Source organism: Anas acuta, chromosome 23 (assembly GCF_963932015.1).
Source record: "Anas acuta chromosome 23, bAnaAcu1.1, whole genome shotgun sequence".
NCBI classification, from domain to species: domain Eukaryota; kingdom Metazoa; phylum Chordata; class Aves; order Anseriformes; family Anatidae; genus Anas; species Anas acuta.
This window is the reverse complement of record NC_089001.1, coordinates 2,507,751-2,522,020: the sequence shown is the minus strand read 5'-3', so window position 1 is coordinate 2,522,020 and position 14,270 is coordinate 2,507,751. Positions and strand designations below refer to the sequence as shown.

The window sequence follows — 14,270 nt, the reverse complement described above, 5'->3', positions numbered from 1 at the left end:
TGCTCTTGCTTAATGGAAGCAGGTTGAGTTTTTCCATTGATTTGAGGCATAATTAGAAAGCTCATACTGTCACCACAATGACATGACGTGACAGAAAAGGCATGACTGAGCACTGTCTCTTGCTAAGATAAAATGCATATAAGCTGCATATTTTCCTAGTTGAGCTAAATTTGCCTGCCAAACACATGAGCCAATTTAGTGTCAGGAGTTGAAAACTCCTGATAATTGGTAAGTGCTTGATGAGGGCTTGAGTTCCATGACCAAAATCACCTCTGTTTGTCCAGCCTTCCATTCTTAGGTTTATTATTTTTTTCTCTGCATCAGTGGAAGGCAGTCAGAGAAGAAACTTTCCTTTTCTAATCTGCAAATTTTTATTACCTTTCTTCCAAGGGGGATAAAAGGGAACAGTTGCACTTTAGTTCTGATCTATTCCCTGGCTGGACACAGCTCTATTAGGTGAACTGCAAGAAGTTAAAAGCTCATAGCAACATGATCTAGCAGCTAAAGGATGAGATTAGAAATTCAGTTGAACTCTATTTCTGATTGACAAGGCCCCCCAGGTGGCAGAGCAAGTCATTTACCTTACATCTTGCTTAAAGTAACCTTTCCCTTAAAATGGATGACTTCCTTTCTGGATGCTTTCCAGTGGCAATAGCAGCTCTGACTTCAAGAAGTAACAGGCCTATATGAATGTTTTTGGTTTTTTTCCCCACTTATCTTGCACAGCCACCCGTCTCCTCTGCTTGTGCTCTGAAACACTGGGTGCTTTGTGGGGTTTGCTAAGGCACTTGTGGGAGGGCAGGCTTGGAAGGAAATTGGTGTAAGGAAGCCTTTTTCCTCACTCCTACCTTGGGTAAGATAGCTTGGCACTCATTTTAGTATTGAGTGATGTAGCAATGAAGACAGAAAAACAGGGAGGTTCTTCACTTGGTAAACACTTATGCAGTGCAACAGGGAATTTGAGCAAAAGGAAAACAGAGGAGTGTGTGTGGCACCATCTGGGGATGGAAATGCTTTTTCTGATTTGTCCTGTGGGGGCTGTCGGAGGACTGTCTGTCGGGGCTGTGGCTTCAGTATGTTAGGAAAAATGAGGGAATAAAAGAGAATTTACTGTTCTTATAACACAGTAAGTCTCCAAACTTGTGCTGAAGTAATTGATCTTCTGGTGGCTGTCGGAATCTCAGTTGGTGTTCTTGGATTATAATTTGGGCAATAAAAATAGATGCCAAAGTCGAACCTAAAATGCCCTTGCTCCCTAGCTATTTTAAGGTGCAAATATTTAAATTTTGTGAATCTGTTTGGGGAAAGCAGGTTTATTTAAATCCCAATGTCAGAGGCCACAGGAGCTGAAAGTGTAAGCTGTTTCAGTGACTTCACTGTAGAGGCAGGAGTAGCTCCAGCTTGGTGGCTGCATTCCTCCAGTTTCATCGTGGGATCCTAAAATGAAAGTTTAGTGCTGCCTTTATAGTGTGTGAGGGCTGACTTTGTTTGCCTAGGTGTAAAAGTCCTGAATTTATAGGAGACATGCTGAAGCTTGGGGCACCTGATGGTTGTTGCTGTCTAAACATGTCTTGGAGTTCAAGGCGCAAGGGGTTTATTAAGTGTGGTGGCTTGGGGTTTGGCATCTCCACGTAAACCAGTGACAGTCAGTAGTATTCTGTGCTCCCAAGGTCAGGCTGGGCCACGTTTATTCTAGTGACTTGCATTCCAGAAAGACTAGGAAAGTCTGAGCTTCGAAGGCAGATGCTCTCCCCATATGCTCAATATGATTTTTTTTTTTTTTTCTTACCGCATCAAATTAGAAGCTTTCTCATTAATGATTTTAAAGAGGAGCTATTTAGCAGGACTGTTGCCCTTGTTATAGTGGGGATCTTATACTGGCTTTGTTGTTCTCTTTGCTTGCTGCTTTTAAAATCTTTTTGAAGAATTTGTGTGCATATGGGAAAAAAAGAAGGGGGAAATTCAAGAGCTGAATTTGGCTAATGCATCTTTTAGTGGAAGCTTGTTTTTAGTATGGAAGAATTATTGTGATTATGCTAAATAACTAATTAAATGGGTTCAAACCTACTTTTTCCTAAATGTCTGCCCTTGGGATTGAGAGCCATATTACTCTTGCATTCATTATTAAATACCTTGTTCTTGAAAGAAGCCTCTAGGCCACTGTCTTCCTCATGAACTTCTATCTCTGGTATGTTATCACTGTCTTTGTCTTTAATGTAGTCAATTGGCTTTGTGTTTGTCTTGGCCTTGATGGCAATGACCGTTTGGATGGGGAGGGGCAGGGAGTGTCCTGAAGATGCTGCAACTCCCTGTATGCAGAAAGACCTGGGCCTGGCCTCTGGCCTTTCAAATGGAAATCTCTAACAGTGGCCACTGCTTCCCTAGCAGATAACAGAGATTTTGGCCCAAGAGGGAGCAGCTCCTGACTCTGCCTTAAGGTTAGCAGCAATTATACACTACCCTCAATGCATATGAGTTTCTATAAATGGAACCAACTTCCTGCTCCAAGCTTGAGCACTGAATTTCTGATCTGTGTCAGGGATTTATTCGTACAGAACTTTTGTTCTGACTTGTCTTATAAAAAGTTGCAAGGTTGGAATTAGTGCTACACCTGCCAAAGTTCTGACGTGTGTTTGCACACTATTAGGATTGGGGTTTGGTGTCTGCCAGAGCCTAACTTCTTGGAGATGTGACCTTTTTCCTTAAGACGTGTCAGTTGCAAGTGCATTTATTGCTGTAGGTGTTATGTAGCTCTGGCTGTATTGCCCTCAGGGTGTTTAGTCCTCAAGTCTAGCATAGCCTAGTGTGTCACGAAATGAGAATAGGTGAAGAGGTTCCTGAGCGTATGAGGTAATTCACTGAATTCAGACAGTAGCATTAATGTAACTAGAAAAACCTTCTAAGGCACATGTTAAAGTTGAAAGGTACTTAATTTAGCTCTGAGTTTAAACTACTTGTATGCATTACTTACATCTACAGAATTGCCATATCTAAATGAAATTATAAAATGTCATTTCACTTTTTTTTTTTTCTTCTTTTTTGCTATTCACATATGGTTTCAAAGGCTGAGGGGCAATAAATAAGCTGTTTTATCATTTCAAAGGGCCAGGTCAGCCTGTTAAGGACTTGATTGTCTTAATATCTTTGTTTCTTCTCCTTATCAAACTGTTATGGATTGCAACAGGAACTGATAGGTGGAAAGTTCATTGTTACATAGCTCTGCCAGAACTGCCAAATACAGACTACAGAGTGATTTTACTGCATGCAAGGCTTAGATAATAGGATTCGTTCCTGAGGAAAGGAAGCTCAAAGCTAGCGTGGTTGTTGCTGCCAGGTCTGTTTTGCCCACTCCTGTTGTTAGTGACAACTACAACTTCTCAGACTATGGTGTTTCTTTGCATCACAGTACTTTTGTTCCTTTTGTAAGTGGGTTTTCTGAAGTAAACAGGAGTTAAGAGTAGGATGCAACGGTTTACTGAAAGAAATTTAGCACCTACAGTTGAGCACTTCTGCCAGGAGCATTCAACTGGAAACAGAAGAAAGAAAAATATCTAGCATAAGTATCTAATGTGGCCTGACATCCATGGCTTGAGGAATGCCAAGTGCGTCTGGTGTAGATGGCTTGTAGGCCAAGAACTCTTCATGGAAGTGATTCAGAGTAATATAATCCTCCTGTTTTAAAGTTTTCTGTAGTACATGTGTGCTTTCATTTCTTCTCTTCAGCACTCAGAGGTACTGAGATGCCTTTTAGCTTCCGAGTTACCCACCCAATGCCTTGATTCAAGACTAGTTTGGTCATATTGGGAGGGAGGGATGGACCATGAGGGGAAACGAGGTGAAAAGCTAGGACCTGCTTCTGGAACACTGTATCTCAGAAGGGAAAAAAATAATAATAATTAAAAAATAATAATAAAAAACTGTTTCCTGAAGACACTTTCACAATTGTGTACTGCTTACTACTGACAATGTATAAATTCAACCTTGTTGATCATTCTTTCTTCTGGATAGGGTGTCCTGAGTGCTGTAAGTTCAGGTAATGTGCTCTAGCTGAAGTTGCTCAGATCTGGTACTCCATCTGCCTCGCACAACACCAGAAGCTGTTCAACTTCTACTTATTTCCTGCCTTTAAGTAATCTGATTTCCCTTCTCCCTGCTCATACTTACTGGTAAGTGATTCACATTCTAGTTTTGAGGGGGAATAAATTCCACTACTCCATTTTTTTTATTCTCTTGGAATAGAAAGGCCAAACCTCCCTTTCAAGTTTCCTCTAAGGACCTGTGAATAAGAACAAGGTCTTTTTGGCTTTTTTTATTATTGTATTGCCACCTGAAAAGTAAAAGCTTGTACTGGTGCATTTCATAGGTGGATGGAGCCTATTGCAGTTGTGAATAATTCAGGAGTTGTACCTGCAGTCCTGAGTTAGCTGCTTTCTCTATTCTGTTCAGGATAGAAGTGAAGATACATTCCTGCAAAAAAGATGTATGCAAAAAGCCAAGCTGTATAGTAACAGAATTCTGTATTGTAGGTGTTTTTGTTTTTTTCCCAAGTTCTCATCCCACTTCTGCTTTGCTTTCTCTATCTGGGATGGTGGCGATCTGCCTTGAAGGGATACAACTCCAACATTTTGTAAGCAGAGAATACTACAGAAATGCTAAGATGTGTCCTGTGGCTTATCTAGGAGCAAAGCTTGGAGCTGCCTGACTGCCCAGAGAAAAAATACTGTACAGTCAAGCAGTATTTGACTATTGGTCTTGTGTCAGAAATGGGATGCTTGGCAAAACTAAAATGTTGGTTTTGCCCTTGAGTCAAATCTTAGCAGAAAATAACCATATTTAAAAGGGAATAAATAGGAACCTGTTGTGCAACCACAGACTTAATCCGATGTCTAGGTGGGCTCTTTTTAGTGTTTTATTTTCCCTTTGTAATACTGCATTTCTTTTGCAGCTTATCAATATCCCAGTAAGTCTCTGAGGTCAAATTCCATTCTCTGAAGCACCGGATTAGCTTTGTGCTGACTCTCAGCTTGCAGAAGGGAGATTAGAGCCTGTGGGAGGTAAAATGGTAGAGCTGGCTGTAGGGGCACACATTCTTTCTCTTTGCAAGGAAACAGAATGTGGATTTCTGTCTGAAAATAAGCAGGGGGATGCCTGATGTCCAACTGCATAATTATCCTAAGTGTAGGGAGCATGGTTTTTGGTACTGTTATCTTCTTGTTTATGATCAAAAGTCACCATCTTGGCTTCTGTGGAAAACCCTGTGTAACTTTCTCATTCTAAGAATATTTTAAGCTGTGCTTTGACAGCTCTGTTTTCAAGGATGCTTTTCTGAGACATCAGGTGATGTGTGGAGTAGCAGGCTTCTGGAAGGGGTGAGCTTTGCTTTTTATAGATGAGCACTCAAAGCAGGAGAGACAAAGATAACACAAGCAACTAGTTTGAGAAGTGGCTGTATTTGAATAGCAGCTGTATCCCTGACATTTTTGGCTTCTGAGAACAGAAGTTTCCAAGTCCAGGTTGGCTAACCTCAGACACTGATTACAGTGTTCAGATTGCAGAATGCCTGGATGGTCTTTTTCAGACAGACTACTGCTCACTTTGCTTGTGGTGTCAGCCTGCAGAACTGCATAGTTAGGGAACAGTGCTTTACTCATGCACATTGTGTATGCTCCATGAGCTGAAGAGCAGTGCTTTTGGTTCTGTGCCTGCTTGTGCATAGCTAGTAAGAATCATAGGCAAAGCGAACAGTTTGTTCACTGAGAGGTAAGGGGATGGCTGTGTTCTGTGGGTTATTGGTACTTTATAGAATCACAGAATATCCTGAGATGCAAGATCCACAAGGATCGTAGAGTCCAACTTGGATAAATAATATCCTATTATAATAGTAAGCAGATGTAAAATATTCCCTGCACAGTTAGCCCAAATGTGGCAGTAGCAAAGGAGGACTGCAACTTTCTAGAATCTAATGTAGGATCAAAAAAGGTGGAGCTTTTCCATTGGGATGTAATTCCATTTGATTTACTTTTTTAATATAAATGGTAGAGAAAAAACTTCACGTTTGGACACAGTCTGTATGCAGATACAAGCAAACTGGGTAAAACATAACAGGCAGGATTTGGAGACAAAAGAGGTGCAGTGAAGATGCTCTCTGAGCAAACTTTGTGGCTTACCATCTTCTGGAGAAGAAGTTAGCTGAAATTGCAGGGAGGTGGCTGTGATGCCTGTTAGCAAACTTCAGCTAACTTGTATATAAATGTTTTCACAACCCAGTGGTAACCAGGAATGTTGTGTCCCAGCATGTATAATGCTGCTGTTCTGTAGTAGATCAGAAAATTACACAAGCTGTAGCCTCTGTGTGAGGGAGGCTTTGATGTTGGGGGTAGGGGAAGACTTTCTTCCACTTGAAGGAACTGGGAGATAACTACTTTTCCTTGCTCTCCATATGCTGCTGTGTACATCAGCCAAGCAGCCCAGCTGTGCAGCGTGGGACATGCTGAGTAGGCTAGTGCACCCTGCTGCTCCCTGCTTACATTGCGTCTGCTAGCTGAGATAACCTGGGTGTCTGTTCTGCAGCTTGGACAAACTTCTAGTCCCTGACGGCAGTCCTGTCTGGCTGCTGCAGCAGTCTTTCACACTAAGTTTGTTCCCTTGAATGCTGCTCTTTGGCTACAGCCTGTTCACATCCTTGCAAAATGTGATTGCATCCAGTCATGTGTACGCTCAGGTATTAAAGAACAAACACTGGGGTTTGCCAATGGCTGAGGTTTGCTTACAGAAGAAATGGTATAGGAGCTCAGAGCCCTGAATTAGATCATCTTGGTGGTGATGGGGAAGGATGTAGGTAGGAGAGATCACTGGGTTTTGTCTGGGGAAGATTTTTTGATAATCTGCCTTCCACCATGTGCTTGAAGCTACACTTCACTTCTCTGACCACGGTCCATTAGCAGTCTGGTTCTAAGAATAAATGTTCTTAAAGAAATGTGCTACTTTTATTCTAACATTTAATCTTGGCTTATGGTGGGGTATATCAACCTGCTAAAAACAGCGTACCACGCCACCTTTCTCTGACATAGATGGTAGAAGTCAGCCTGACCCCAGAGACCTGGCATTTACCACAGGGTGGGATGGATACTGTTTCTGATGGAACTGGAGCTCTTGTATTAGCTGCTGTACTGGACTGCGGTAAAAAGGCACAGGTATCCAAGAGATTTCAACATGATTATAGTTGATGTGATGTCCAAATCCCTAGGGTGTGTTGTTAAAGAAGGAAAAACTGGTCCCTGGTTATTGAATTAAAATGAAGTGCAGAAGTGAAGTGAATGTGATCCAGAAGGGGATCAGGTATCACAGGTATGAGCTTCTTACGGCACGTGAGTAGTATGCTCTGCTTGGGTGATTTGATGCTAGAACAAACCTGATTACATGTTAACCTGATCTGGTTCAGTGTCTGTGTTCTCTATATGTCACTTTTGTCAGGTATACAATGCTAGTGCCCTAACCTTTTTGATGCTGGAAACAAATACTTAAATTCCTGAAGAATACTCCTGCATTTTTGCTGAAGGTGGGGGGGATATGGGTACACAAAATCTGCCCCTCTCTAAATCCATGCCTAAGTGGAGGAAATATAAATATTCAGAGCCCTCTTCAGAGCCCTCCATAGTACAATGCAAACCACTTTGTTTCCAGCCCCAGTTCTCTGTTAGGTAGCAGTGTGGGGTTCAGCTCTTCTACACACCTTCATTCCATGGCAGACCCTTGTTGTGATGATACGAGGTCTTATTTGTAGTTTCCACATCTGCAGCTGTTTAGCTGTTATGTGTGGGGGAGTTGTTGGGTTTGCAGCCTCATTATCATTCCTTTAAATCTCTTTTAGATCGCCTTGCAAAATTCCACCTGATCTGGGTGACGAGTTTCTACAGGAACAGCACTGAGGATGGATTGGAAAGGAAGATCCCCTAAGAGGGGAGCTCCTGCTTCGTGCCCTACAGCCAGAAGAGGGTTAACAAGGCACACAGCTCCTGTGCAGGCAGCGTGTGTACTTGGCAGTGAGAGATGTGCTACAGAGTGAGAGGAGGAGTGGAGCAGCTCTCGGCTCTGTTTGCTGCCTGTCACTGACCTCACATCTCTGGAGCTGGTGTCCTGTTCACAGCGAAGGGTCCCCTCCTCCTGAGCCCGTATCCTGCCTCTCTGGATGGGGATCTTCCCTTCGCATGGTGGCGTCTGACTCTGGCTGCTGCTGTGAGATGCTGGTGCTGGCTGGCTGATGAATGAGTGCCCCTCCGAGCAGAGCCAGGTAAGACAGCCCTACATTTGTTGCCTTACTCTTGTCCCCTTTCTGGCCAGCATCTGGCTCAGGTAACCCTGGGAGTCAGTGGCAGTACTGTAGGCACGGGATTTGGATGGTCTGTGGGAAAAAATCACTGTGCTGATCTCTTGGCATGGAATAAAAAGTGTAGGTCTCTGGGGACATCTCCCCTCTGGATGTTTCCTGAGGGGAGACTTGTATCATTTTATCTATGTTTCTCGGGGCATTGAGGTTACTGCAAGTCAAAGTAAAGCTATTAACATGGACTGTTGAAAAGGCTGTGATGGGAAAGATTGCCTTATGTATTTGAAGGGATAAGAAATTTGGTTACTTTTCACTTCATTTCATAATATTTAACTGTCTGAGATGTCTTTCGGAGTCACAATACTTACATACTACACACCATGGAAGAATGGAAGTCATGTTCCTTCACACAGGAAGGATGATACTTCCCAGTAGTATATTTAGCAACACAGTGTTTTGTGGACCTCCTGGATATTGCAAAACATTATGCAGATACTGCTTCAGTTTTACAATCAAGCTCTACACTCCCTGTGCTCATTTCTTATTTCTATAGGTCTTTTCCTCTAATATTATCTGGTTTACTCTTTTTTTTTTTAAAAAAAAAAAAAAAAAAGAAAAGAAAGATTTAGCTGTTAATGTGTATTCTTAGTTTGCACGTTTGCCTTGGACATAGGCAAATGAGAGTTAGTAGGGTACTGAATGCAGCAGGTTAGTCTAGCCCTCTCATTTGGGTCATGTCAGAAAAGCTGTGACAACAAATTCAGTCTGACCATGCTTCATAGCTAGCTGTGTGCTCTTAGAACAAACTTGAACAAGGTTGTGAATATCTTGCATAATTCATGAACTCACTGTCATATATGTATGAGAGGAGGCATTACTTTGCAGAGTAAATAAGCAGTTGCCAAAATCCCTTGCCGGAGTATGGGCAGAGCAAGGCAAGGATATTGGCCACATTGATTACTCACTGAGTATACTTGGCTCATAAAAGCAACACCTTTCTCAGAAGTGGGCCTTAGGCTTCAAATGGTGACAGTATTAGTCTTTGTTGCTAACTGGTTGTGATTCTCTTAATGGTTTTCAAATTTTTGAAGCGGAAGGGAAAGACAGGATTTGTTAGCCCTGTATGGTTATAAGTATTGAGTGAATGCAGAAGTAACAAACTTCAAACCATTGGGATTCTGATTGAAACTTCAATCTCAAAGAAAAACGGATGAAGCATTGGCTTAAGATCTAGGAGGCATTCCCCTCATTTTTGCTTTAGTATCTTCTGCAGCTACTTAATGGCAATTGCAGGCATGTAAACAGCAGTGAAAGAGCACTGCAGTTTGAGGGGAGCTGATCTGTTTCTCTTTCATCTATCTAATAAAAACTTCGATCATGTGATGTATAATCCTTTGTGCCTGTGTGCACGTTTCGTGAAGATGTTCAGAAGCAAATGAGAGAAACTTAAAATCAATAAAAAGATCAGAGGTGTTTTGTTAATGTTTCCTGCTTTTGATCTTTCCCAAATAAGCCTAAAACTATTAGGAAGACGATAAGAGGTTTATTATAGAACTATATTAATTCTCATAAATTAAAGAATGCTCTTTTGTCTGGGTTAGAATAGTTCCTTTTTTCTTTTTTTTTTTTTTTTTTCCCTTTGTAATCTGTGTTCGGTGGGTACCAGTGACAAGGCTAGCGCAGGTCTTGCAAATCTGGAAGTTCAAGGCTTGAAGCTCCTGTTGACTTTCCCCCGCTGAGTATGGAAATAGGGGAATAAATATTCCCATTTTGCTGCCTGTGCTGGAAAGAAAACAGTCACTTATTCTTTTTATCATTAGTTGTCTTTTGACAATATAAATGTTTAGCAGTAACATTCATGTGGTTTAGCTATTTTTCACTAGCAAATCCGTAATCAAGAACCCTTAGCAGCCAGGACTTAGGGGGGAACCCAGAGGACTATTAGGAGGGAACACCTGATGAGGCTCTTGTGCCAAGGAGGCATGCTGGTTAGGTTAATGATAGGCTGTGCAAAAATCTAATACCTCAGGTAAGAACAAGGGCCTGAGCTATCTATTACAATAGTATGGGAGTTCCTAGCTTTCACTTACTAAACACCAGCTAAGAATGCATGTTACTTCAGTACAAAATACCGTTGTAGTTACCACCCGTTGTCTGCCTTAAAAATCCACTATGAGTAGAGAAATGCTTGGAGTTCCCATTTTTGAGAGGTGGCCCTTGATATGGAAAATGGAGAATCCCCTCATTAGCCATTAGCACTGATGCCCTGGAGCAACAACAGTTGGTTGTAGTTAGCACTGGAGCTGCTCCGTGTCTTCCCTATGAAACAGTGCTTGCTGAGACCTGGAGAGGTGTTACAGAGCATTAGGCTAAGAGGAGACAGGAGGTCTGCACCATGGAAATAGCATACAAATGTGTATGGTGGGGTGGGGAGATCAACCTTAAAGAGAAGGCAAAACTGTTGAACTTTGGGGAATGTACAGGCTTTGAATGTCATGCTGCCACGTGCCCCATGCCTTATAGTTGGCTTTAAGTTTTAAGTGTCTTTTTTCTTAAATTTCACTAAGGAAAATGGATTCTGCTAATTCACTTGAGCAGGAATGTGGTTTGTGACCTGGATGATCTGTACAGTCTGTAATACCTACCACAGGATGCTAACTAGCAAGGGAGTTCTAGAGCTAGGAACTATTTATAGAAAGGCTGTGCTTGCTGCCAAAGGGCAGAAAATGTATAATTCTGATTACCTTGCATCTTGAAGAAATTCTGAATCTTGGAGGCAAAGATGTCATTCCCAGGAAGTGGTCTTGGCTGCATTTAAAGTGCAAGACCCAATAGGCAATAATCATATTTGGTTGCACTTCCTATAAAGGTTTCATTTATAAAAGACAATTTATAATTGACTTTTTTTTTTTCCCCAGGAAATACTATTCTTGTAGCTGGACTGTAATATTAGAGGTGAATAAGCAGTGAGTTCAAGAACTTGTTCAATATAGCTACTTAATATTTTTGAAGTATCTGCTCGTTTTTTAATTGTGTGATTAAGAAATATCTAAACCATGGCTATATCCCCACTCTGCTGATTATTATTATTATTTTTAATAAATAGGCTTTGAAAGCCAAGCTTCACTCATTTCCATTCTTCAGCCACATCTGATAGAGAGAGGGGTGCTGGAGTTCTGGGCTCTTGGTTAAGGAAGAACTTGAAACTCATTTGGATTGAACTGTAAGGTAAAACAGCAGCAGGAGGAGGAGCCATAGAGGAAAACATGAGTGAGAAAGCTCAGGTCTACTTGACCTGAAGAATGCAATCATACTCAAGAGCTTTCATGGCATGTGTTATTTTTGGATTAAAACCAAGTCTGATTTTAATACTCTAATCGTCAATAAATATATATGTTCAGCATGTCTGTGCATTATGCTTAAATACTTCTATGCCCACTGCTGGTGTGTGTTGCAGAGCAAGATGCTTCCCCTCTTTCATACTGTCACGTCATGTCTGCTGCCTTTCTATGAACTTGACTTGTGTGTATCAATCTCATAATACAGATGAATGCTCATTGCACCATTCATTTCACGTCTATCCTGAGCTGCTTCATGCACAGCACTGTCGTAAACAAGTTTACTAATAAATTGCTGCAAGTTTCAGCAAAAAACAAAATTGTATACTGCAAAAAACCTGAAATTGTATACTGTGAAAAGTTTCTACAGAAATGAAATGCCATTTTGAACTCTCCCGTGTTTCTGTGCTCTGATAAGTCTTGATTGGAGAAAGTGTGTGCAGAAGAGGTTAAAGGCATTGGTTTAATACTTGATCTCTACATTTCTTTATAGGATATAAAGTCAGTATAAAAACTGAACTGGGTCCAGTGTGCAGTCAGTAACTGGGTATATATATGCTGAATTTCATTGCATTTTAGATGTTGAAGCTAACAAGTGTGAAAATTAAGTTTGTTTTTGATCTTGTAATCCTGCAGACTGCTGTCTAGCTCTTCTGTTCACGAAAGGCTGCTGTTCTTATAGGGGAGATGGACAGCATGATCTATATTTTAAGCTTTCTTTAAATTAAATGACCAGCTGGTTAGAGAGTGAGCAATAGGACACTTAGAGGCTTGTTTTGTCCCTGATCCATTGTTGACCACTGGAGTGCCTGTAAGCAAGTCATTTCAGGTCAGCCATTTGATGATATGCTGCTAGCTGTTGAACGTTAGTTGTGCTCATCCTCAGCTGCTGGCAGGCAAAATGGGGATAACAGCAGCCTCCTGGAGGATGTTGTAATGATAAATACCAGTTGGAGGTTATCTGGCTCTCATTACAACTCCACAGAATAACACCTTAAGTAGTTAGTCTGGAAGCAATAACTAGTCTAGCACTATAGTTTCTTTTTGCTCTAGAGTGCTTAGATAGACTTCTCAGAGACAGTATCTTGCTTGTGGTAGCTTTACCACTGACAACCCATAAGACTTCACATTCTGCACCCCTTTAATTAGCTTTGAATACTGTCAGACTATTTCTAATGGCTTTCTCATGTACGGTTATAGGATTTGACTTAAAAGCTGGCTACAAAACAAAATGGTAGCCCGGTTGCCTGTGGCAGCACAGTGCCTGCTGATGTGCTGTTCTACTTTAGAGAACGCTTCATTGTTTTTGTTGGAGTTAGTCAGCCTTGCACAGCAGTGCTGTGGGTTGAAAAGTCCCTAATTCTGCAGTGTGCTACACTAGTGTTGCTGTGGAGTCTCTTGAGCGCTGAAAATGGTGCTGTACAATCAAAATCTGGTATTCTACCACTACAGGATACCCAAAATGTGGGTGGTGACCTATGTGGACTTCAGTGTCTCCTATCTGTAAACAAACATAGGCGTCATGCTTTTCAACTGTATTGCCAATCTAGTTCCCGTTGATCCACAGCTTTGTTTCTGTTATCAGCTTGATGCTATTTCCAACACTTTTCACACATGCCCATATCTTTCTGCCTCCTCTCCCACTTAACTTTTTCTACTCTTAGATCTTGGATGTTGGGCAAGATGGACATCAAGCAATTGTTTTTTTTTTTTTATAAGGGTGATGAAACTCACACTTAAAACAGAGTGAGTCTTGTAAGGGATGGAAAATGTCATGCTTGTGGGCATGTGTTTTTATCTGCTAGAGACAAGGGAAAACTTGATGTGTTCTAGCCTTGTAGCTGCCATGTTTCATGTCGTGGGTTGCTATGCTTTCCAATGATGTACACAGCCAAACTGCGTTTTTCTTTTCCCTACCTATTTCCTGTGAGATAAATAGATCACGTAGTGCTCATTGCTTCCTATCTATACTGCATTGGCAGGAAGACAGATTGGAAATGCTGTTCAGAGATAAATATGACCATATTCAGCCCTGGTGTGATCCAAGAGAAGCTAATGTAAAAGAACAAGCTGTCGTCTCTCCCTGTGGTGTGACACTCATTGTTGTGACACATGACACAGTAGAAAGGGCAAAGACCCCTGAGCTGTGGAACCTTGCTGCCCTTTGCCCTTCAGCAAAGAGGGAACACATCCCGAAAGGAACAGTTTACATGATGTGACAGGCTTAGTTTTCAGGCTAACTGTATAAAATATGGAACAGAGCATGCACAGGGAAGGGAGATGTCTTCCCACAAGCCTTACTCATCTGATGCTAAACCAACCAGGTAGCTCAGAAACTACTGCTCAGAGTGATCTTAGCTTTTGGCAGGACTGAGCACAGCTGGGCAGGGCAGTGAAGCCAAAGGCTCCCTGTGCTGGTGTAGGATGTAGCGCTGATTGAGTGTGAGGTTCTGCGGCTTTCTTGCACACATTTCCATTTCTAACTAGGTCAGTTACAGTAACTCTGCCTAGCTATCAGACCTAGTGACTGCAGTATAGCCACATGCTTTCTCCACTCCAGTTCCTCTTTTGTGAATGTGGGATATCTTTCATTGAAAGCACCTTTC

At 41.7% G+C, this 14,270-nt stretch overlaps 1 protein-coding gene across 8 annotated transcripts in view; it reads left to right on the top strand.

Annotated features, from left to right (window-relative positions):
• GRAMD1B (GRAM domain containing 1B) overlaps positions 1 to 14,270 on the top strand; it is a 150,252-nt gene that overhangs the window by 19,048 nt on the left and 116,934 nt on the right. For 7 of the 8 annotated variants that reach the window (XM_068659496.1, XM_068659501.1, XM_068659499.1 and 4 more), the window contains one exon: positions 7,871 to 8,290. The exons of the other annotated variant lie outside the window; for it this stretch is intronic. Coding sequence is in view for 1 of the 7 variants with exons in the window: in XM_068659501.1 (XP_068515602.1) it covers positions 8,265 to 8,290 (26 nt within the window). In the remaining 6 variants the exon portion in view is untranslated. The remainder of the gene's footprint in view (positions 1 to 7,870; positions 8,291 to 14,270) is intronic. 8 annotated transcript variants of the gene reach the window in all.